Here is a 24,999-nt window from a genome sequence, read left to right on the forward strand (position 1 = left end):
CATCAGAATGATACACCACCATTAAGTTCACCAGCCACAGATCAGGGGTCCTCTTCTCATGGCTTCTTGTTAAATTGAATAATGTTCAAACTAGAGGCCAAAAGGATGCCAGATTTCAAAAGAAGTAGATGTGTGAGTTGGGAGGACCCTTAGAACAGAATGTCAGGTATAGGAGGAGTTTTAGAACACACAATGTAGGAGCTAGAAGGGATCTTAGGACACAGAATGTCAGAGCTGGAAAGGGCCTTAAAACAGGGAACATTGGACCTGGGAGGGGTTTTGTTTAGTTCAACTCCTCTATCTCCTCCATAAGGAAACTGAGGCTCTAAGCAGGTCAGAATATCGTCCAAGACCCTCCAGCAGGGATTCCATCTGGAATCCACTTGTGTTTGGTCTCCCATCTCATCTTTTCTCACTCCATCCTGAGATAGTGCTTCCATTCTTCCAGGGCCCAGCTCCAGCTCAAGTTATTAACTTGAGTTCCCTCCCTCCCCTGTGCTTGACTGGCACAAATATGGATTATTAACAGCGTAACCCACACCTCTGAATCATCTGTCTTGGCCTCCTGGGACCAAGCCAGCTGGGCATCTGATAAGGACTGATCTGACTCATTGGATGCCAAAGAAAGAGATGCCTCAGGTGTGGACAAAGGGATGTATTCAGAAGCCCTGGAGAGGTAAGGCTCCTGAGAGCCTGGTGACCAGGTTGATTTCAGCAGGACAGGTGACATCACTTGCTTCTGGCCCCAAGTGGACTTCTTTCAGGATGACTTGTTAAGTCTCTCTTTTTACCCTGAGACAACCCCCCCCCCCCCACTCTCTGCTCTTCTTTTTTTTTTGTTTTTCAAGGCAATGGGGTTAAGTGACTTGCCCAAGGTCTCACAGCTAGGTTATTATTAAATGCCTGAGGCCAGAACTCAGGTCCTCCTGACTCCAGGACTGGTGCTCTATCCACTGTGCCACCTAGCTGCCCCACTCTCTGCTCTTCTAAGTCATTCCTGCTCACTCCAAAAATGGACACATAGTCAGGCAAAGAAGATTGTACTTTATACAGAAACACACACACACACACATACACACATTTCCTTCTCAGGACACATTTGCTTTGTTACACATGGAGAGCGAGGTCAAATCCTTCACAACAGCTGTTGGTCCAGACACACATATAGATTACTTCCATAAACTCAGAGGATCAGGTGATTTAGAGCTAGTAAGGTGATCCAGTCCAATCCTTCTCTTTTTACTAGAGGAGGGTTTGAGGCCCAGTGGGTTACATAGCTGACAAATAGCAGACATGGTCACTAACCCCAGCTCCTCTGACTCCCAATCCAAGTCATAAAAATCTCTCTTCTGATTTCTTTCCCCCACTCATTCTTTTCTCTCAGACCCAAAGAACTGGCATTTTGTCTCCATATCTCCCTAGAAAGACAAAGCTCACCTCATTCAACTTGTGGGACAAGGGAGGCCACCATTTTCATCAGCACAAATCAGATTCCAGGATCAGAGAAAAAATTCTAAGCCTTATGGATGGTGAGTCAGTGTATAATTTTTGTCTCTTAAGGTGAGCCATGACGTTCACTTTCCGTTCTCCAAAAAGCTTAAAATAGTCCTGGTACTGACAATGCGGGGGGGGGGGGGGGGATTAGAATTAGGGTTAGTGTCTCATGACCTAAAAAATCCAAGATCCTTGGATAATTAATAGCTGAGTTGATCATGGAAGGAAGTTTGACATTTGGTGATCATGAGCTCCCTTTATGTACCATTACTTTAGAAATTTAGGGAGGAAATTTGTTTCTGTAAAGTTATACCAGTTTCCAAGAGTATTTTCCCCCTTCTCCAGAGCCATAACTAGGACTTTTTACACTTGGGATAAGAAGAGGGTAGCTTAATTAGAGTGAAGTCACTGAGTGGGAGGTTAGATGGTGGTTTCAGCAGAAATTTTGGCCCTTTGAGGCAAAACTCTAGGTACCCTATCCTCACATCATAGTCATAAATCTAGAGTGGAAGAGAGTTCAGAGGTCATTTAGTTCATCCCACTCAACTGAGATTCAGGGAAGGTAAGTGATTTGCCCAAGGTCACACAGACAATTTAACTATCCTAGTTCTGGCTCTGCCTTCCTTATTTATACCATAGAGTTGAAGTTTTTCAAGTTATATCAATTCTCTACTGCAAAAACTTTGATTTCTTAAGAGAGCTAACTGAATCTTTTTGCAGGTGTTGATGTGTATGGAAAAATTAGGCTATTGGCTTTATAACTGGAAAGGATTTAGAGATCATCTGGTCTAACTCCCCCTTACAAGGGAGGAAATTAAGTCCCTGGAAAGTGAAGAAAGTTGCCTAAGGTCAGAAAAATAGCAAACAGAAAAACTGTGACTTGAATCTGAGACCAGTCACTCCAAATCCACCGATGTTACCATGAAACTATGGTTTGGTTCCATGAGGGCTTTTATCTTTCCCTTTGTGGTACTGGATTCAAGGATCCAGCAGATCCTGATACTCAGGATACCATGCAGAAATTTTGTACTGAGGGGAACAAAGACTATGCATAGACAGATGTCAATGATATGGGATAGGAGAGCTTCCAATTGTTCCCTGGATTATCATGAAATGAAACAATGCCCTAATGGGTGGTGGTCTAATTAGCCCTTCTAGCATGCACCTAGCAGATCTTGGGGTTTGAAGTCTAAAAGTCAAGTCAATTATTACATATAGGATTTCTCCAATTAAGTGGTAGATCAGTTTAACATATCTATTATCCAGATGTTTCCAGTTATTTAGGGGAAGGAAATGATATTCTTGATCTATTCTAGTGAATGGCTAAAGACCAAAGAGTGGACCCTGGCTTTAGAGAAGTACAGTGAACAAATTCATAACTGTGACTCTATTTACACTTCTGTTAGAAAGGATTATCATTTTTTTAGTTGAAGTAAGACCTGGTTACAGGTATATATACTTTTTAAAAATGCTCCCTGAAGTTGAGTATTTGCTATAATATTCATACAGGTTTTAATGGTTTTAATAAAAATAGACCTTCTTAGTTAAAAAAATGATGAGTCTTAGCAATAGATGTGTAAACAGAATCATAGTTGATGAATGTGTACTCTGCCTTAGTCATCAATTGGCATTGACTTTTGGGCTTTTTGTATGTTTTTTTTTTTGCTCTGATATCTGCATGGAAGAAAATGAAATCTTTTAAAGAATTACTGAGCCCTTATTGCTGGCCTAGCCCTATATTAAATTATCTGATGGATGAAGTCAATTCAGTGAAAAATTCAGTGCATTTGCTTATGTGAACATTATATAAAGGTAAATAAGTATGCATTCAATTATTTTGATACTGTTTGGGAAAAAAAAAGAGTTTTTAAAAGCCCTTGACCTGACTTTCCATATGAGTTATGAGTGAGACGGAAGTGAGTGAGGGAAGCTCTGAGCTAATCAAATAGCTTTCTTCCCCCATCTTAGAAGGAAGAAGCAGAGAGGTGCCCACTGCCCTCAAACCCCTTCTGAGAAGTTGTGAAGTGTTACAGAAATTAGTGCATATTAGTCCTCACAACATCCCTGTGAGGTAGGTAGGAGACAAGGTACCTTGTCCCTGTTCTACAAATGAAGATGCTGAGGCACAGACAGGTGAGGTCACTAGGCAGAGGTCACAAAGCAATGACAATGGCTGAAGAAACCTTATTGGTTCCTTTCTATTGGCCTTACATCTTGGTTAAGACTCATGTGAGCAGACATGTTATGTTCCATGTAATGGATTCATTAAAAAAAAAACCTTAATTCATTATTTGAATACTGAACAAGGTTTCCCAACCCCTCAATCCCACCTCCCCCTAAGTTAAAGACAACATTGGCACTCTTCAGTTAGAATTAAGCTTCTTTTCTCCATGGCTCTTGTTTTGTGAATAGGGGACCATTTCAATAACATCTTTCAATCAAGTATGTATATATATATATATATATATATATATATATATATATGTATATATACACACACACACATATATCCTGATGTATTAGTTCAGTAGGTTGGTCACCTAATCATGGAATATCTTAATCTGAGTATCATGTATTTTTCATCCACTTAGTTTTTCCTATGTGGATGACCAAACTGGCTTGTTTTTAATGACTGTGGATCTCATTGAAAGAGCTTGGTGGTGTCCTTGGTCCTGAAGCAACCAGCACAATGTCATTCATTTTCAGAAGTGACTGAAGAACATCTTCCTCCTCCATTTGGACAATGCACAGGACACATTCCATGGTATGGGTAAAGACCTTTGGTGAACACATGTCTACTCATTTTATGCCTCAGCAGATGGAAAGCTTAGGTATGATACATCCACAAAGTATAAAAAGAACTAAAGGGTAAGTGTTAAGTGGATCACTTTTGGAGAACTTTTGGAAGAATGTGAACAAGAATCACATAGGATGAGAGTAGGTCCATGGGTTGAGATCTCCAGTGGTAGAGAGATTGGCCACATTGATGAGTCCAGGATTGAAATTTGCTTCACTCAGAACAAAGAATCCCATAGCTTTTCTGGACAATGTCTATGCAGTAATTCTTCAAGAACTTCACTCCTAAGTATGACCACAACTGGTGGCCTCTCCTAGTGCAAGGACTTCAGGCAGAGTAACCACTTTTACCCTTTAAGAATTTGTTAAGTATTTCCCTAAAGCCAGGGGCTACTCATATGGTGAAAGTCCAAGACCTGCCTCACATCATGGGCTCATAAATCTAGAGGTGGAAAGGATCACAGAGGTAATCTAGTCCATCCCACTCATTTTACAAAGGAGGAAACTGAGACCCAGGGAAGGCCAGTGATTTTTGCCAAATGTCACACAAGTCAACATTCCAAGAAAGATCATGAGATTGTAGAAGCACAGGAAGTTTACCCAAAGAATATTAGAGTAGGAAGAAGCTTTAGAGATTAGCTAGTCTAATCTCTCAATTTATACACAAGTAAACTGAAGCCCAGGAATGAAATGACTTTCCCAAGGTTCCATAGGCAGTAAAAGACCAGAGCTAGCATTCCAAATGTCTATAAATCCTGGGTTTTACCCATTCGACCTGCTATGGACATGATGACCTAGGCTGAGAAAGACCCATCATCCATTTCAGTTACCTCCTGAAATTGAATCCAAAAATTGGCTGTGTTTGGTCTGGGAAATGTCTTTTGGCCAACAAGGTGAAAATGCCACGTTTTCACTTAGTTCAAAGTTTCTATGTACACCCAATTAGGTGGGCTCTTCATAAGCTCCTTACTTTCTTTCCCCTTGGATTTTTCTCCTTGTCCCATGGGACTGGTGAGAATGAAGTCCTTTTTTACACGTTGGTGACCTCAAGTCCACTGTAGTTTTCTAGACGACATTGATCTGTTCTATCTTGAGGATCATCATCAAAGCAGTCTTCATTTCTGAGAGAGCCATAGTCATCGTGGAAATCAAGGTCTTTGCTGCTGAAGCCTCTTCCAATCTTCCCTAGTGGTAACTGGAAAACAAAATAGAACCATAGAATATTAGATTTGGAATTTGAATTGGTTCATCAAAAGTGGACTGACAGCAGGGAAGGTCTTTAAAACAGATTGCCAGAGCTGATTTGGGCCTTAGAATACACAGGGGGTGAGCTAGAAATGACCCTGGAACATAAAATGTTAGAGCTGAGAGGGACTCTCAAACCTGGAATTTCAGAACTGGGAAGACCCTTAGATTATAGAATGCCAGAGCTGGGAGGGTTCTTAGAACCCAGAATGTCAGGAAAGGAAGGACCTTAGAACAAGAATGTGAGAGGTGGGAGGCCCCTTAGGACACAGAATGTCAGAGCTGGCAGAGACTTTATGAAATGTTAGAACCAGGAAGCAGGGAGGGGACAGGGTTAAGAGGGGTGTCCCTCCTCTGAACCAGATAATGTGAACAGACTATGAGAGGAGCAAGTCCCAGTTGGAAGGGCTCTTCCCTGTCCCAGAGAAATGAAGCTCTCTTTCACTGAACTTCTAAGTGACCTGAGTCCAGGACTCCTAACTCTGGCCACATCCTCTTGCCTGTGGTAGACTGGCAGAGAGGGACTGGGAAATGGAGTCCACATTGCCCAGAGTCTTACCCGGCCAGTCTTGTACTTGACGCTGCTGTTGGTCTCCTCCTTCCCTTGCCGGGTGACACTGGAAGACCTTCCTGGTGGGGTCCCAAACCTCTCAACCTCTCGGATCCCTGTAACACTGTAGGGAGGGAAGACAGAGAGACAACCACCTGAATGAGTGATGATGCAGTCAACTGTAGAAAGTCTAGTATCTAGTATCAGTGCCTATATAGTGGGCACTTAATAAATACTTTGGGATGGATTTGTAGAAAGAGCAAACATTCTCATCTCTATTTGACAGATGCAGAAATCAAGGCCCAGAGATATGATTTCTCTCTTTGCCTATGGTCATATAACCAAGGAGCAGAATTGAAATTAGAACCCAGTTCTCTGGACCCCACCATTCTCTCTACTACACATACTTGAACCATACAGACATATTTCATGCTCATCCATCACTTCTTGGACTAGAGAATCGTTGAGACCTAGAAGAGTCCTTAAAGATCACCTAACCTACTACCCTTATCTTGTCCCCCAGAGTTAGGAACCAGGAGATTTGAGAAGGAAGATGCTCAAAAGCATAGGGCTCCAAGGTGAAAAATATAAATATGAGGCAGAAAGGGGAGTATTTCAGAAAGAATCTCCAAACCTTTGCCTTAGATTATTTTATCAGAGAAATTCATCACCAGCCCAACTCTAAGAATGGGACCCACAACAAGGAGAAATTCCCAAGGATTTAGGGTTGGAGAGATCTTGGAAGTCATTTAGCCCAAAGTCCATGTTTTAACTATGAGGCACCATATTAAAAAGAGGTAAGGGATGAGCCTAAGTCACACAGTCAGGCCATCAATAAACATGATTAAGGGCTTTTTATGACATAGTGATTTGCATAATTAGTATTTACTTATCTTTATTTAATTTTCCGTTTGCCTCTGGTAGAATATTAGCAAACCTATTTGTACTTCCTTGAGGTAAACAGTGGAATTGTGAATCTCATCTAACACCCCCCCCCATTTTACCAAAGCCTAGAAAAGTTTAATTGACACATAACAGGTGCTTGTGGAACCAAATCCAGTTAATTGTTCAGGAGGTTAATTGTCTTGGATAAGAATACCCAGGTGGTATGTAGGTGGAAGAGCTAAGATCTGGATTCAGATATTCTGACCCTTCTCTGAATTTTGGGGGAGTTCCTGCTTCTAAATGTTTGCCCTGATGCTTAAAATTGTGCTCATCTTGTCAGAGAACCAGGTAGGCAGGGCAGTGGATAGATCCCTAAATTTGGAGTCTGGAATTCTAATCCAGCCTTAGATACTTACTTGACATATAACTCTGGGCAAGTCACTTTAACATCTTTTTTACCTCAGTTTCCTCATCTGAAAATAAGGATAATAATAGCCCCTACCTCTCAGGTCATTGTGAGGATCAAATGAGATGGTTTTGGTAAAGCACTTTGCAAATCTTAGATCGCTGCATAAATGCTAGGTAGTCTTCACTACAGAACTTAATGGGTGGCTAGGTGGCGCAGTGGATAGAGCACCAGCCCTGGAGTCAGCAGGACTTGAGTTCAAATCTGACCTCAGACACTTAATAATTACCTAGCTGTGTGACCTTGGGCAGGTCATTTTAACTCCATTTCCTTGCAAAAACCAAAATAAAAAGGATATAAGGGAGCTCTGGCCATGAGACCTCTTGAACTTGAACCTCTTTGAGACTCTTTCTTCTATCTCACATTGCTTCACTACCAATAATCTCTAGATATCCCCGAATCTCCTCTGGAAAGAATCAAAAGAATTTCCCAGGGTAATTTATTGGCCCAATGGGTTCCAAAAGATGTCTGTGATCAGGGGCTTATTCAGACCCCAGCGGGTGGACTAGGAGGGGGAACCAGACCTTCCAGCATCTTCCAAAGCTGCTCAGCCTCATCTTGATGCCACTACCCAATTTGTGGGGTAGAATTATTGCATAGAGAGTTCAAATCTGAGCACCCAGGCGACGGTGCCATCCAATTAATTGCCTTGTAATTGCTTTTTAGAGCTAATTCATCAAGCCCAGTAATAGGTTGCCAGCTCCTGGGTAAGAGGGTATATGTGTGATTTGTCTGTTCAGTGTTGTGGGCCAGGCAATTAAGGTGAGGGATTTTGTGGAGGCAGAATCTTTGGTTCCTGATGACTGGCTAGTGATGAGAAGTGGGGGAAAGGAAGAGACCCATACCACTCTTTTGGGGACATGGTAGGTGCTTAATAATTGGCTACTTCAAAGTCCCTTGACTTTAGTGAGATTTCAAAAAAAATGGGAAGTGATAGATGGGAATAAGGAAAGAGAAAAGAACAAATATATCTTAAGCACCTAGTCAGACATTGTTCTAAAGCTTCACAAATATAATTTTATTGGATCCTCACAACAACCTTGGGAGGTAGGGGCTATTACTATATCCATTTCCAGATGAGGAAACTGAGGCAGTCAGGGGTTAACCAACTCATGCAGGGATATGCAGCTAATAAGAATGTGAAGCTAGATATGAACTGGGGTCTTCCTGACTCCAGGCTAGAAAGATCCCACTCTTTAACCGACCTTCTTTCTCTTTAATTATTGCAATTTAACAAAGTTTGATAGTTTTAAACATAGATGTCAAACATACAGCCTCTATGACCACATTTTTTTTTAGTTTTTTTTTTTGCAATGGGGTTAAGTGGTTTGCCCAAGGCCACACAGGTAGGTGAATATTAAGTGTCTGAGGTCTGATTTGAACTCAGGTCCTCCTGATTCCAGGGCCAGTGCTCTATCCACTGTGCCACCTAGCTGCCCCTTGACCACAACATTTAATAAAGTTTGCAAGATTCCTAAGTACATCCAGAAACAAATTAAAATATAATTGATAAATATTTAACAAAATAAATAAAACTACAATAAAAGATAAATAATGTTAATATGTGGTTTTCTAAGTGTATATGTGACCACGGGTATCCCATGCATGACTTAGTGGTTTCCTCCACTCCATTTCTACCACTGCTTGAAATGTTTTGACCTACATTCTCTAGGTAGACTGGTGACCTTGCTTACAGGAAGTTGAGAAGTTTTCTCCTCTTCTAAGGTTTCCAAACCACAGAGAATGAAAGAGAAAAAGGCAGAATGGAGCTGAATTATTCATAGTACTGGGGTTTTGTTGTCTTATTAAAAAGGTCAAGTCTATTTTCCTTTATAATGGATGGGCTCCCCCTCACCCCCTTTATTGAGAATACTAACAAGAAAATTGGAAAATTTTGATAGTAATGGGAAATTCTGTTGCTGTAGTAATGTTCAAGAAGAAATAATTTGTTTCCAAGAGACATTTATTAATCTTGGAATGGGAGAAAGAAGACACAAAAACAGAGAGGAGGCCTTGGGGGAGCCTGTGAGGGGCAGATAAAGACTGGGAGGGGAGATGTCATTGTGAGGAGGGAGAAGGAGGTTATGAGAGGAAGAAGAAGGCTGTGAAGGGGAAATGGAGGTTGTGAAGGGAAGATAGAAACTGTGAGGGAGAAAAGGACAACCATATTCATTGGCCACACACCTGGTAAACCATTTTATAGTCTACTGCAGAGCAGCAAATAAAATATACAGACTGTTACGAAACAGAAATGAGACTTTGCTGGAGAGGCAATGACTATTGAGATATGCCTCAATATGCAGAAAACAGGATACCTGGGAGATGAAAAAGACCATTTGGGATTTATGAGACTATCATATCCTGGAAATGGATTTGAATTCCCAGAAGACAAACAGGTCTCAGATGTAACTGGGTCTTTTTCCATTTCATATGCTTCAAATGTCAGAAAGACAAAGGTGTTTCTTTCAATGACTTTGATGACACATTTAGCAGATTTGAAGATTTACAGCAAAACTGGAAATAATAACTAAGAGACTGGCAAAGAAGGATTCTGAAAAGACCTTGACAGACTGGAGAACTGAGTTGAATCATTCAGTAGGGATAAATGTAAAGTTTTATATTTGGGGTCCAAAAAATCAACCTCAAAAGTATTGAATTGGAGGAGCCATGTTTTCTTGGCATTTCATCTGAAAAAAGGTATGGGGTTCTTAGTGGACCAAAAATTCAGCAAAAAACAACTAATGTGACCTTGAACTGCATTAAGAGAGGCAGAAGTTTAGAAAGTGACCGTCCCATATATACTGTCCTGTTTAGGCTACAACCTATACTATGGAGCTTAGTGGAACAATAGTTTAAGAGGGACATTAATTAAACTGGAGAGTAGCATCATGCTTGTAGCAAATGGGATGGAAAAGAGAGCACTGAATATGGATATCAGTGAAACTGGAGATGTGTAGGAAGAATTAAAAAAGGTAGTGGTACTTAAAATAATGAAACAATTCACATATGGAAAGGGGTTAGACTTGTTCTCCTTGAGAATCAAGAAACCATGGTTCCAATCCAGATCAACCAACAATGAGTTTTGGGACCTGGAATTTGACACTTCTCCTTTTGGAGTCTCCTTCATATTTTTTCTCACGTAAAATGAGAAAAATGAACTAGATGACCTCTAGGGTCCCTCCTGGCTTTTGCCATTTGAGGTTCTAAATTTCTTCCTAGTGCTGTCATTCTATATTCTAAGGGCCCTCCCACCTCTGACATCCTGTGTTCTAAGGATCCTCTCAACTCTGACATTGTGTGTTCTAAGAACCCTCCCAGCCCTGACATTCCATTTCTAAGGATCCTCCTGGCTCTGACATCCTGTGTCCTAAGGACCCTCCCAGCTCTGATATTCTGTGTTCTAAGAATTTTCTAGCTCTGACATTCTGTGTTCTAAGGACTTTTTCAGCTTTGGCATCACCAGTCCAGTTATTGTGCTTTTTAATTTCTCTTCCAGCTCTAATATTTTATCTTCCAAGGTCTTTCTCAGTCATTACTTTCTGTGTTCTAAGATACCTCTCAGACTCGTCATTGCAGGTTCTAAAGGCACTCCCAGATCTGATGCTCTCTGTTCAAAGTCCCAAATCCAACATTCTACAACATATGAGGAGGCAAACCAAAAGGCTTAGACCACAAGCTGCTTAATGAGAATTCCTTTCAGGAATGTATTACCTCAGAAAAATGTAATCTGAAGGTTTGACATGGAGGACTGCCTCCTGAGAATGGAAGTTGGGGAGGTGGGTATTGGGTAGACTGGAGAGGAGAGGGGAGGGCAAAGGAGTATTGAGTGGAGGGGGCTCATGAAAAGCAGCTGAATGAGTTTAATGAGGCTTTTCTGAATTAGTACCAGATGGTCAGCACCTGCCTACAGGACTGAGAAAGAGCCAGGAGCTGAGAGCTCTGATAAAATCCCATCTCAACTAAACACCAACAAAAAATTATACTCAGACATGAAGTTGGAAACTGAAAGACCAGATCTGACTCAGTGATGACACTGGTTTTCCCAGAAAGCACTTTTTTCTCATGAACCCAGGAGGCTTTCACACCTTTCCTGAGAGTTCCCTAGACCAGTCAACTCTACCATGTTCACAGTTTTCTCATCAGCTCCTTCCAGAGGACATGGCTGGGTATTGGGGAGAGGATGGGAAACAATGATGGAAAGTCATATTCTGTTTTTTAAATTTACATCCATTATTATATGAAAATAAATAATTCTATCTAGAGATGAGTTTCCTCAGTTCTAATGGATCGATGGGCAGCCTATTTAGGAAAAAATGTTCTTAACCATTGCATGTTTGTTTCCTATGGAGCAGACATTCCAAAGAGTGGAAGGAGTGGGTAGCTTTAGTGTGTAACATGGAAGGAGATGTGATGAAAGCAAAGGTTCACTGGGATGGGCCAAGTGAGAGTTTGTTAATCATTATATGATGAGATCAGCAGAGTGTTCAGTCTCAGGTGGTGTCCTCTAAATGTATTAGATACTTGAGTTGCAGGTACCAGTACAGAAAGATGTAGGGACATTACTACCAAAATAGAGCTTGCAGGGCCTTTGAAGATAGAAAGTCAGAGTTGGAAGTGACCTTAAAAGAGGATGCTAGCATGGTCACTCTGTAGGTATTATTGTCCTTAGAGCAAAACTGAAAGGAAAAGGGTTGATTTAAGGATCTAACAGAGTCAAATATAGCTTCAAGTGCAGAAAAAGAAGGGATTAATTACTTCAAACCCCACAAAGATGGTCAGGATGGAGTCCAAAGATTGGGGTTAATATAAACTCTGAAGACTTTACCAATGGTCTCACCACACATGCCTTAGACTCACAGTGGCATTTTATTTAGCCAGAGGGAATTTTACTTGCAGAGATGATGTTTGCAATTCATTAGTGACACATGAGGGTCTGTTTCCCCAACACACAGCTGATGTTTGTTCTCCTGGTGCTTGGGAAAGGGAAACAGTGTGTTGCTAGGAACAGTGCTCACCCAGATGGGATATACTCTTGAGGGTCAGGAGAGAAAAGGAATGTTCTACTTTTCCAAAGAAAGGCAGTGTGGTGGAAAGAGCAATGGATTGAGAACAAGGGGACCTAGCTTCAAATCTGCTATGAAATCATATGACCAAGTCATTTTGTTTCTCTGGGTCTCAGTTTCCGCATCTATTAAATGAGGAAATTGAGCCATATATTTATTATCAAAAGGTCCTCCCAGCTCTGACATTGTATGCTCTGAAGACCCTCCCAATTTTGACATTCTGTGTTCTAAGGACCCTCCCAACTTTGATAATCTGTGATCTGAGTCTCTCCCAGTTCTGACATTCTGTGTTCTAAGGGCCCTTTGAGTTCTGACATTATAGGTTCTAAGGACCCTCCCAGTTTTGATGTTTATATATATGATTATATATAAATACTACTTGAGGTAGATGAGATAACCCAATGGGAAGTCTAGGGCAGTCTAAATATTTTAGAAGTTTAATTCAAAGAAATAAAGGTCTTCAGTGAATAAAAAGTGTCTCAGACCCATAAAAGAGCAGGGCTTGAGGAGGGTTAGAAATAAAATTGAACCATTTTCCAAATGTGCCAGTTACCAGTGATTGAGAATGAAACTGTCCTGTCCCAATTGATTGAGCCCTAGGGTGTAGAAATGAAGTTGTAATTAGAGTCAGAGAGCAGGGGGTGATGGGAAATTTGGGACATATAAGACATAAGTGAAGATCTGTTTTTAAAAAATTATAGTTGGTCCATGGTCTTCCTGGAGGTTGACATCAGTCTCTAGAAGGCTACTTCCATTATTCTTCTTTGTTAGAATTATCTTTCTTTGTTTCTGGAATTTTTTTCTTTCATGTTTCCTATCCCTTCTGGGTTAATGTCCCCAAAAGAATTTTAGTGCATTCAATCCTGCCTATCCATCCATTCAGCCTTTTGAAATTTGCTTGCCCCAGATCTAGGGTACATGTCAGAGTATGCCAACCTTTCCTTCTTTACCATAAACTCTGAGTTGATGAGAATCAAAAACAAAAAACTCTTCTTTTGGTGGTTCCTCCAGCTTTTGAGGAATAAAAAGACAAGAAGTTATTAGAGGACCTGAGTTCCAAAACTGCAAAAAGAAATTTTTGTATTTGGGTTTTATTGCAAAAAATGCAAGTGGGGCAAGGGGCAGGCAATATGTTCTTAAATGCAGGTCAGAGGGGTTGCCTGGCTAGGAGTTCACTTGACCATGTGTCACCTGAAAAAATTTTATTTTGTTGTTATTATTCAGTCATGTCAGGACCCCATTTAGAGTTTTCTTGAGAGAGACATTGGAGTAGTTTCCCACTTCCTTCTCCAGTTTATTTGACAGATGAGAAAACTGAGGCAAATAAAGCAAAAGGACTTGCCCAGGGTCACATAGCTAGTAATGTCTTCAGTATGGCATCATCCATTATTTTTATCTAATTCTTTGTTTTTGGCTAACCAAGTGAGTTCAGTTATTTGGGGGGGGGTGTTTTTGTTTTTGCTACTTAAGAATGACAAATACTTTCAGTACCCTGTAAATTTCACTGTCCTGGGAAAAGTCCCATTTGTCTTACCTCAGTTAAAACTCTGATGAATTTGACTTCTCATTATGCTGCTTACTCCCTGTGTAACCCTGGGCAAAACATCTCCCTTCTTTGGACCTCGGTTACATCACCTTTAATATGAAGTTATTGGACTAGATCAGGGGTTTCTAACTTTTTTTGTGGCAAAGACCCTTTTGGCAATCTGGAGATGAACCCATTCTCAGAACAATATCTTTAAATCCATAAATTAGGAACCATAGGATTACAGAAGAAGCCAGTTATACTGAAATGGTGTTATCAATCAGTGTGCCAGGGATAGCTAGTTGGGGTAGTGGATAGAGAACCAGTTCAGAGTCAAAAGGACCTGAATTCAAATTTGACTGTGTGTTCTAAGGGCCCTGCCAGCTCTGATATCATGTGTTCCAAGGGTCCTCCCAGTTCTGACATTCTGTGTTCTAAGGGCTCTCCGAGCTCTGACATTATGGGTTCTGAGGACTGTAAGCAAGTCGCTTTTCTTCGATTGCCTAGAATAAAATACCCAAATTCCTACATCTCCTCCCTCAAGGAGAGTTCTAAGGTCTGTTCTAGCTTTCATATCCCTTGATTCTTCCCTGTTTTGATGCCCTTGAGACCCAAGGACATCTCATTAAAGTCTCAACCTCAAACATGATCTGTGCCTTTTTCCTTACGGAGACTTTTGCTACCACCTGATGTTGGGCATTTCCTGAAGGGAATTAGAGGTGGGAAAATTAATTCTTAAGAACTGAGAGCAGGGACTCCTCAGAAGAGTCACAGAAGGGTGTCCATCAGAGGTAGTCTCTCCTCTGCCTGTTGGCAGCACCCAGGCAGGTACTTCCATTTACCCTGAGCAGTACTTAATTATCTATCTGTGGAGACAAAAAATAGGCTGACCCCAAATGGCCTGAAAGAATTCTGACTCCTGAGCACTAAAGCGCATGAACATTAAACCTCATAGTAAACAGTAATAGGATTAGAAAAAACCCAACATAGCTATGCTGTTTTCTGAGGAGAAAAACTGAGTTTAAACATAAAAGACCCTTCTTGCAAAATGGAATGAAGGGAGCAAGATGGGGAAAATGGAAGTTTCCCAGTCTGATCCAAGGAATCTTTGTCCAAGCTGGTGCTCTGATTCCTAGCACCATTGCCTTTAGCTAAAAAGGTGGGGGAAGGGCAAGTAATGGCTATTTTTGTAGGTCTAAATAGGTCTAGAACTCACTTTATATTCATGTAACCAGTTCCATTTTCCACAAAAGCAGAAAGGATACTGGATTTGGACTCAGAGTCAGCTAGTGTCTAAGGCCAGATTTAAATTCATGTCCTCCTCATTTCAGGGCAGACTGAGCTTCCCTGGCTGCTTCAATCCATATGGGCAGCTAGGTGATGCAGTGGATAGAGCACTAACCTTGGAGTCAGGAGAATGGGAGTTCAAATCCAGCTAAGATGTGTGACTTTGGGCAAGTCACTTAAGCCAGTTTCCTTGCATTCAGGACCATTTCCAGTTGTCCTGATCCATTTTTGGCCACTGGACTCAGATGTTACAGAAGAGAAAGTGAGGCTGGTGACTTAGCATAATACTCCCTTATTCAAATCTAATTCATGTGTTTGTCATGGCATCACTTCCCCTGATATCATAGTCTTCTTTGAGAATGAAGGACAAATCATATCATCACATCCTATTTACCTTGGACAAGTCACTTAACTCTCTAGATCTCAATGTTATCTGTAAAACAAGGGTTATTGGACTAGGTAGATTTCAAAATCTCCTCAAGATATAAGTAGAAGACTCCATGTTCATTTGAAAAATTTCTTCTTTATGTTAGCATAGATTTTTTTTGAATAAATAATTAGTTAATTCATAGTAATTAAGCACTTACTACTGTGTGACCCTGGGTGAGTCACTTCCCTCCATTAGAAAGCCTCAGTTCCTCATTTGGTGGGGGTGACAGAGTTGAACTCTGAAGTTTCTTCTAGCCCTATATCTATGATTCTATGATCTAGTTCAGTCTCCCATCCAGGGCAAGGATCCCCTTTAGATCAAGCAGATCTATCTGATGACTACTCAGCATCTGCTTGAACACTTACAGTGATGGAGAATCTACAACCCATTCTCAGAAAAGAAGCCCATTCTAAGAGGAGGTAGTTCTGATTGTTAGGAAGTTCTTATGAGAAGACAAAAATATGCCTTTTCTCACATCTCTCCTGCAATTGTCTTCTGGATCTTTGTAGTCAAATTCTGCATTCTGTCATTCCTTTATTCCTCCCTCCCTTTCTTTCTCCTTTTCTTTCCATCTTCCTTCCTTCCTTCCTTCCTTCCTTCCTTCCTTCCTTCCTTCCTTCCTTCCTTCCTTCCTTCCTTCCTTCCTTCCTTCCTTCCTTCCTTCCTTCCTTCCTTCCCTCCCTCCTTCAAATAGTGAATTTCCACAAATACATGCAAGGAAAGCTTCAAACCACCAACACCAGCATCCCCAGTGTTCTTACTTAGCTACTAAATTGGAGCATCTTGTCTTGTCCCCTTCTAATCTTGAAGGCCCCAGAAAGAGGCAGGGTTGTCACACTTACGTGGCAGGGTTGATGATGGTGCTCATCTCTTCGGCCAGGTGCCTCCGAAGGATGTGCCTCCCACTGGGGATGCCCAGGGCCGTTGCCATGGCTTCTGCAGTGAATGTAGGCTCTAAGACAAGCACTGCTCCGTGGACTCCACTGTTGGTCAGGTTGTCAGCATACTCCTAGGAGACATAGTCAAGGTGAGGGATTAGTCTGGGAGCCGCTTGAGATGGTAGGTTAACACAAAGTGTTAATGAAGGTCAAGAGTTCCATTTCTAGGGGTGGCTAGGTGGTGTAGTGGATAAAGCACCGGCCTTGGAGTCAGGAGTACCTGAGTTCAAATCCGGTCTCAGACACTTAATAATTACCTAGCTGTGTGGCCTTGGGCAAGCCACTTAACCCCATTTGCCTTGCAAAAACCTTAAAAAAAAAGAGTTCCATTTCTCTTGGGCACTAGTTATCTTCTTACAGAAGAGCTCTATCTTCTGCAAATCTTGTCTGCTCTAATGCCAGAGAGTTCTAGGATTACTAAAACAGATCTGAAAGTAACCTTGTAGATTGGCTAGTCCAATCCCCTCATTTTACAATTGAGGAAACTGAGGTCTAGAGAATTTAAATGACTTACTCAAGATCATTCAGGTAGTTAGGATCAGAGGTAGATTTGAATCCAGCTCTTTCTATTGCATACCATTTTGTAAGTCATCATTATGCTTTGGGCAGAGATCCATTGAGCATGTCTATATGGAGAGTCTATTTCTAATTCTTATCAGACATTAACTAATGTCACAAGTGGCACAGGCAAGAGAGTGTGAATGTTTCAGGCCATCTACCCCCATTACTTCAAGTAGTGATAGAACATTGCATCCTTCTCTAGTACTTTCCTAACAATAACCTTGTGAAGTAGGGAATACCAGAACTTTATGGCAGAAGTCTATATAATATAGAGATCCCCTATGCTGACCTGGGGGGGACAGAGCAGCCTGAACCTCTGGATGTCATGGCCTGGAGTCAACTCTAGGCTATGTAGTAGAAGGAGTCCTACCCTATACTCTGAATTACAGAAAGCTCCAGTGTCTCTCTATATAAAGGAAGGTCCTGAAATAGAGAAATAAAGAACTTATCTACAATCACACAAGCAGATAGACCAGTCAGGATTTGAACCCAGGTCTCCTGACACCAAGTCCACGATATTATAATGACCCCTAGATATATTAGACCGAGGGTCCCTGTGTATCTATGTCTTGAAGAACAGTTTCAATATTCTTTCTTATTATTAGAGTAGTACCTGGTACTTGAAACTCCTTATATGACATTCCATCTCCCACCTCCACACCTTTGCCTTGGCTGTTCCTCATGCCTGGAAGAATATTCATCCTCACTTCCATCTCCTAGAATCTCTGGCTTCCTTCGAGATTTAGCATAATCTTCTTGTTATACCTTCTCCTCTAAAGTTACCTTTTAGCTACTCTGTGTATTAGACATATGCCTGTGTTTACACATTGTCTCCTCTATTAGAATAGAACATCCTTGAGGGCAGACACTATTATTACTTTTTTCTTTGTAACTCTATCAATCACTTGCTAGAGTGCTCAGTTTATAGTAAGGGTTTAATAAATCCTTATTGATTGATGGATCCTATCAAAGAGTACCAGCAAATGGCTCATAGAAAAATAGGGCAGCTAGGTGGCTCAGTGGATAGAGCACTGGCCCTGGAGTCAGGAGGACCTGAGTTCAAATCCAACATCAGACACTTAATAATTGCCTAGCTGTGTGACCTTGGGCAAGTCACTCTTAACCCCATTGCCTTAAATAAATTTAAAATTTTTTTTAAAAAACCTAGAAAACTATGGATGTGCACCAGTGTTTGCATATTTATTAACCTAGACTTGCATTTCAATCATGTCTCAAGAAGCTCCATACCTTCAGATCAATGTCCCGTACCCACTTGAGAACTCGCTGGTTTGTCCAGACCACAGGGTCGATATTCTGCGTCTCACAACGAGCCCGTCGCTCCTGGAGAACCTTAAAGAATAAAAACCTAATGAGTTGAGAACAATACAAGGGCTCTTAGAATTTAAGAGATGACTGAAATCTTAGTGAGGAGAGCAAGAGGCATATTCTAGTCTTGTCACTTATAATCTGTCTTTCCAGTTTCCTTCAATTCCTCAGTTTTTCTGTCTGAGAAATGGGGAAAATCCTTCATAATACCATAAGCTTTAGAGCTGGAATGTACCTGGGAGATCATTTACTTTAGTCACTCCATTTTTATAGTTGAAGAGCTAAGTGTTCACAAAGCTAATCCATCAACAACACAACCACATGATTAGAACCCATAGTCTCAGGCCTTTGATTCCAAATTCACTTATCTGTCCACTAAATGCTGATTGTTCTAACCCAGATAGCAAAAGTCCCCAGGGAAAGCCCTGCCATGTTAACCTTTTTCTAGAGGAGAAAGATAGTAGCCTGAACCCCTGGATACATGACTGATGGCTAGACCTGGGGCCATCTCTATTCCACTTGGCAGAAGGGGACCTCCCCTATTCCCTTAGATTGAGGAAAGTTCTATAAATGCCTTGGGCAGATTCTCTTACAATCTCTCTCTCTCTCTCTCTCTCTCCTCTCTCTCTCTCTGCCTCTCTCTCTCTCTCTCATCTATAACAGTTGACTCCCAAAGGACCAATGCTATTTTGTACATTTGCAAGAGGTTAAATAACCCTTCTCATTTCTTTTCACCCCACTCCATACATTCCTAAAGCTCACTGCTTCCTTGATTGCATGCTTTCAGGATTCCTTGCTACTCCTCTTCTAACACCAAATGTAAGGTCAAATGAAAGGCCAGAAAGTTCACAGTATAAGGAGGACAGCAACAAGAGGCATTGGAAGGGGGGGGGAGTCTAAAAGTGTTTATTGAAGGAAAGAACAGTTGTCTGGGTCTAAAGAGACTTTAGAACCAGGTAGTTGGGAGAACATGCCTTTTATAGGGTGAGTGTTGTAGAGAATTAGGATGCTGGGGTTTCCATGGGGATTTGAGAGTTGTTTGGAGTCTCAATGGAAGTGGCAAGTCATTTAGGGTTTCTATGAAGGTTAAGATTCATTTCTCAGGAAATAGTATTCAACTGATTTAACTGGGCAAGAGTGAAACCCAGGCCTGGATTCAACATCTATCCCTGATATGTTGAGTTGACTCAATTTGGGGCACTAGCTATCATTATCATCATCATCATCACCTTCATCTTCATCATCATCACCTTCATCTTCATCATCACCTTCATCTTCATCATCTACCCTGAGTCAATGAGCCCAGATCACTGATTCTTAGCTCTGGAGCTTTAAGGGCCCTTAGAAGTCATCTGGTTTAACCCACCTCATTTTACAGATTTAGAAACAGAGTCTTTAGAGAAGTGAAATGGCCTGTTAGGGTCACCCAGATAGTTTGTGGCAGAGCCAAGATTTAATCTATAAATCCAGACACCTCTCTCTCTCTCTCTCTCTCTCTCTCTCTCTCTCTCTCTCTCTCTCTCTTTTTCTCTCTCCTGGACCAACTTGGCCGAGACTGGATTCTTTCCATGGAGGAGCCTCAGGGGGATGGAGAATTTGGCTACACTCTTGAAGAGGCAACATAAATTTGGATCCAGCACTTCCTTGGTTCAGGCCAGAGCCCAGGCTAGAAGGCCTCTCACCCACTCCTTTGTCCTCACCTCCTTGCTGAAGTTCACTTGGTAGAGGAGCTGGATGCCTAGCAGGATGCTGACCTGGTGAAATTTTTTAGACACATTGAGGTGTTTCTCCAGGTCTCGCTTCATCAGAGAGTTGAGCATCCTCCCATCGATGAGATGATTGTGGAAAGCCTGGGAGTACTGAGGCAGGCCGATGTCATTGAGCCAGGCCTTAGCCACCCAGTGGTGGTCCAGGTCTGAGGCCTTTGACAAGCTGATCAAAGAGAGATCAAGAGGTGGCAATCAGATAAAAGCACCCAAAGAGAGGAATGGGGGACAGAAAAGAGACACACCAAGAGACAGCATCAGAGAGACAGAATGGTGAGACGAAACAAAGTCAGGGACAAAGACAGGAATAAGAACAGGAAAGTAGATCAAAGAGAGGAGATAGGAGACATAGAAAGGGAAGCAGAAGGCATAGTCTACCTGTCACTACTATCATTGTCTGATGAGAGAGAGGAGGCAGGAGAGAAAGGCAGTAGGATGGTGGGGGACAGGGAGATATGGCTGGGAATGAAAATCGACAGTATTAAACAGACAATGAGAAGGAGATGGAGACAGACAGGGAAAGAGAACAAAGTAAACAGAGTGACACAGAGAGAATCAGAAATTTTTTTTTTTAAAAAGGGAGATGTATGCAGAGGGAGATAGATATAAATAGAGAATTAAGCATCAGAGAAAAGCAGAGATAGATAGGAAGGAAAAAAAGACACCCATCTTCAGCATCTCCAGGGGCATCTCCAGCACAGCTAGATACAGCTGCCTGGCATTCTTGACATGTTCCAGAGCCCAGATATAAATGCCCAAATATTTTCATGTCTAGCTACCTTTATGCCATCTAAGCATCCATGTCTACTCATTTACCCCAAATATGCCATATACATTCATAGGAACATAGATTAAGAATGACGAGGGTCTTGTTTATCATTTTATAGATGAAGAAACTGAAGCCTGGAGCGGTTGAAAGACAGTCATACAATTGGGAAGACAAAGATCCAGGATTCAGACTCAGTGGCAGATATTTTTAGGAATGAATGAAAAAAACCCCATTTATTAATAACAGATAGCATTTATAGCTTACTTCTAAGATTTACAAAACACTTTATAAATATGGTCTCATTTGATCTGCATAACAACCAGAAGTAGGTGCTATCATTATTCTCATTTTACAAATGAGGAAACCTGAGGCGGACAGAGGTTTAAATGACTTGTCCGAGGTCATATAACTAGTTGGTTTTTTTGAGGCTGCATTTGAACTCATGTCTTTACAAGGTCTAGCACTTTATCTACCAACTAGCTGCCTAATAACGGCTTACTTTGTCTCAAGTATTTTGCTAAGTACCAGGGACACAAGCCAAACCCTGCTCTCAAGGATCTCCCATTCTGACGGGGGGAGAGAACGCATGTGGCATGGCTTCGCTTTAAGGTGGATGAAAAGGATAACTAATCCCACAGGTATAGTGACAGGGTGGAGGCTGACCCATTGTTTGCTAGTTATTTCCATTATTAATACCTCGATTTTACTCCTAATTAGACTAGGTGCTCCCAGGGGGCTCAGACCATGCTTTATTCCTTCTGGTATCCCTCACAGACCCTAGCTCAATAAATCCACAACAAATAGCTAAAGAAGGGACATATAAGTGGAGGAACAGAACTCATTATGATTGAATAAAAACCTAATAAAATACTGGATTTATCATCAGAATCCCTGGGTTTCTATTCTGGCTCTTCCACTTACTCTGGGTGGCCTTGGACAAGCAATGTGGTTTCTCTGGGCCTCAGTTTCCTCGTCTGTAAAATGAAGGGGTTGAATTTGATGCCCCAGGTAGTCACCTTCAGTGTCACCCTTCCTGTGGATGCTCTTAGCCTGGATGAAACAGTCGGCTGTCATTCATCTCTTGGCCACATGGTGGCAGGATGACAGCAGAAATGGTCTTAAACTGGCTTGCTGAGAGGGAGCAGATGTCCGGGGTCCATCTGGTTTAAGGACCAACACAAGGGAAACAGTGCCGAGTTAGAGTCATGCACAACCTGGGGTGGAATGTTGTGGGAGCCTCAAAAAGGGAGAATAAAGCAAGCCGAGACTCTCAGGTCCTCAGAGAGTCTTCTCTCCCTCCTTTTTTTTTTTTTTTTTTAGGTTTTTGCAAGGCAATGGGGTTAAGTGGCTTACCCAAGGCCACACAGCCAGGTAATTATTAAGTGTCTGAGACTGGATTTGAACCCAGGTATTCCTGACTCCAGGGCTGGTGCTTTATCCACTGCACCACCTAGCCGCCCCACTCCCTCCTCTTGATGGATAGGTCCCAAGCTTTCTAGCAACCATGGGAGAGGGGAATCTTAGAGACTGGTTATTCCAATCTTATCACTCACTTTATTGAGGAGGATAAATAGAGGACCAAGAAAGGCCTAGATTTGAACTCAAGTCATTTGGCCCCAAATCTAGTTTTCTTTTCTGTGCTGAATTGCCCCCAACTGTTAGTGCTAGGGAAACTAGATACAATTCTACTAGATACAAACATGTGGAGGCTATTTGAACAAAGAGGGGGTGAACTTGATAGAAACCCAGAGCGCAACCTAGACAGGGGCTCCTGGATTAGATAAAGAAATGACTTCAGTTCAGAATAGTGAACCCTTTTTCTTAGTCTCCCCTTGTCTCTCGATCCACCAACCCTGTTCAGTGAACTTCTCCTGACTCCAAACTTAGTAATAACTCATAGTTATATAATAGTATGGTGGAAAGAACTTTGTTTCTAGAGTCCAAAGGTCTGAGTTTACATTCTACTTGTGATATGTATGATCGGAGAGACCTCAGACAAGTCATTTAGCTTCCTTGAGTCTCAGTTTCCCTATCAGTAACATATGAGGACTGGACTAAATGGCCTTTAGGTCCCTTTGAGCTCTGTATCTATGATCCAAAGGCATACAGGTTTTAGAGGGAGAGGAGATGGGCACAAGATTGTTCAGTTAATAAGTGTCAGAGACAACATTTGAACCTAGATCTCCTGATTCCTAACCTAACAGATCTCCTTTCTAGAGCTTCCTGTAGCTTAAAGAGTCCTTTTCTCATAACCACCCTGCGATGTGGGTAATTCCAATTCCAATATTCTTATCATAAGAGCCTGGAATTCTAGCTGTTGTTCAGTCATTTCAGTCATGTCCAACTCCTTATGACTCCATGGACCTTTATCCATTGCAGCCTTTTTGGGCAAAGACTCAAGTGCTTTTCCAATTTCTTCTCCCAGTGTATCACAAAAAGCAGAGGTCAGGGCAGCTAGATGGTGCAGTGGATAGAGCACTGGTCCTGGAGTCAGGAGGATCTGAGTTCAAATTTGACTGCAGACACTTAACTGCCTAGCTGTGGGACCTTGGGCAAGCCACTTAACCCCACTGCCTTAAATAAATAATTATAAAAAACAGAGGTAAAGTGACTTGCTCAGGGTTACCCAGTTAGTAAGAGTCTGAGACTGGATTTGAACATGTCTGCTTTACTTATTCTAAGTCTGGCACTCTATTTGTTGCATCACCTACTTGTTTTAGGTTCTAGTTACAACTATTTAAATGGTCATGAAATCTTTTCTATTAATAGCACTGCCAGCCTTTCAGTCAACTGATTTCATTTTCATTTATTTATTTAGTATTTGCCCTTATTCCCACCCTCCACCTCTTATTGAGAAAGCAAGCAATTTGATATAGGCTAAAAACCAGTCACCTAATGTTATATCTCAATCTCTCCTCTCTCTCTCTCTCTCTCTCTCTCTCTCTCTCTCTCTCTCTCTCTCTCTCTCTCCTTTCCCCTTGTTCCCTATAAGCATCAGTTAATGAGTGTTTTTCATTTAAATTTCACAATATCTCTTCCTCTGTTCTTTCTGACCACCCCAAGACCACTTCCCTGATCCTGGACATCATCATCAATTTTGATCAGGACTATTACAACAGCTATTTGATCTCCCTGCTCCAGGCCTCTCTCCACTTCAATTCATTTTCTGTATAGCTGCCAAAATGATTTTCTTGGAACACAGGACTGTCTGTATCAGTCCTATAATAAGGTCCAGTGATTCCTTATTACCTCTAGGAATAAAAAAATAAACTCTGATGACATTTTTTTAGTTTTTGCAAGGCAATGGGGTTAAGTGGCTTGCTCAAGGCCCCACAGCTAGGTAATTATTAAGTGTCTGAGGTCTGATTTGAACTCAGATCCTTCTGACTCCAGGGCTGGTGCTCTATCCACTGTGCCACCTAACTGCCCCTCTGCTGACATTTAAAGTCCTTCTTTAGAAGCTGTTTCTAACTTACCTTTCCAGGATTATTCTATATTGCTCCCTATTATACCCTATAGTCCAATATACTCTCTATCGTCCAACAAACCCTAATTCAGACACTGTCTTTAGATATTTGAAAGGCTGTTCTGTGTTGGTCAGTCAACAAGCAACATTTATTAGGGACCTACTGGGTGACAAGTGTGAAGCTTAAAGCTGGATAAATGTTCAGAAGGCAGAACTTGGAGAACAATGGGAGTATTTAACTCTGCTCTACTCAATCTCTAGATATCTATCCATAAAAATATGTAGACATAGCTTCCCTGTTAGAACTTGTAAGCTCCCTGTGAGGAGGAATTATCTCATTTATTGAACCCATAGCTCTAGTGGCTGATACAGTGAGTGGTATCCAGTAGACACTTAAGAAATATGACACAGGGGATGTAGAGTCAGGAAGAC

The 24,999-nt window shown here is 41.5% G+C and overlaps 1 protein-coding gene across 6 annotated transcripts in view; it reads right to left on the reverse strand.

Moving 5' to 3' along the window:
- Window positions 1-924: 924 nt before the first annotated feature.
- The window catches only part of KAZN (kazrin, periplakin interacting protein), a 623,945-nt gene continuing 599,870 nt past the window's right edge, over window positions 925-24,999 (reverse strand). For 3 of the 6 annotated variants that reach the window (XM_074218387.1, XM_074218388.1, XM_074218386.1), the window contains 5 exons: window positions 20,267-20,498; window positions 18,489-18,590; window positions 16,584-16,750; window positions 6,095-6,209; window positions 925-5,485 (listed from right to left, as the gene is read on the reverse strand). In XM_074218387.1, the coding sequence (XP_074074488.1) occupies window positions 5,321-5,485; window positions 6,095-6,209; window positions 16,584-16,750; window positions 18,489-18,590; window positions 20,267-20,498 (781 nt within the window). In that variant the 3' untranslated portion in view covers window positions 925-5,320. The remainder of the gene's footprint in view (window positions 5,486-6,094; window positions 6,210-16,583; window positions 16,751-18,488; window positions 18,591-20,266; window positions 20,499-24,999) is intronic. The other 3 variants (XM_074218390.1, XM_074218384.1, XM_074218385.1) reach the window with 1 other exon arrangement.

Source organism: Macrotis lagotis, chromosome 1, assembly GCF_037893015.1.
Source record: "Macrotis lagotis isolate mMagLag1 chromosome 1, bilby.v1.9.chrom.fasta, whole genome shotgun sequence".
Lineage (NCBI taxonomy): Eukaryota > Metazoa > Chordata > Mammalia > Peramelemorphia > Peramelidae > Macrotis > Macrotis lagotis.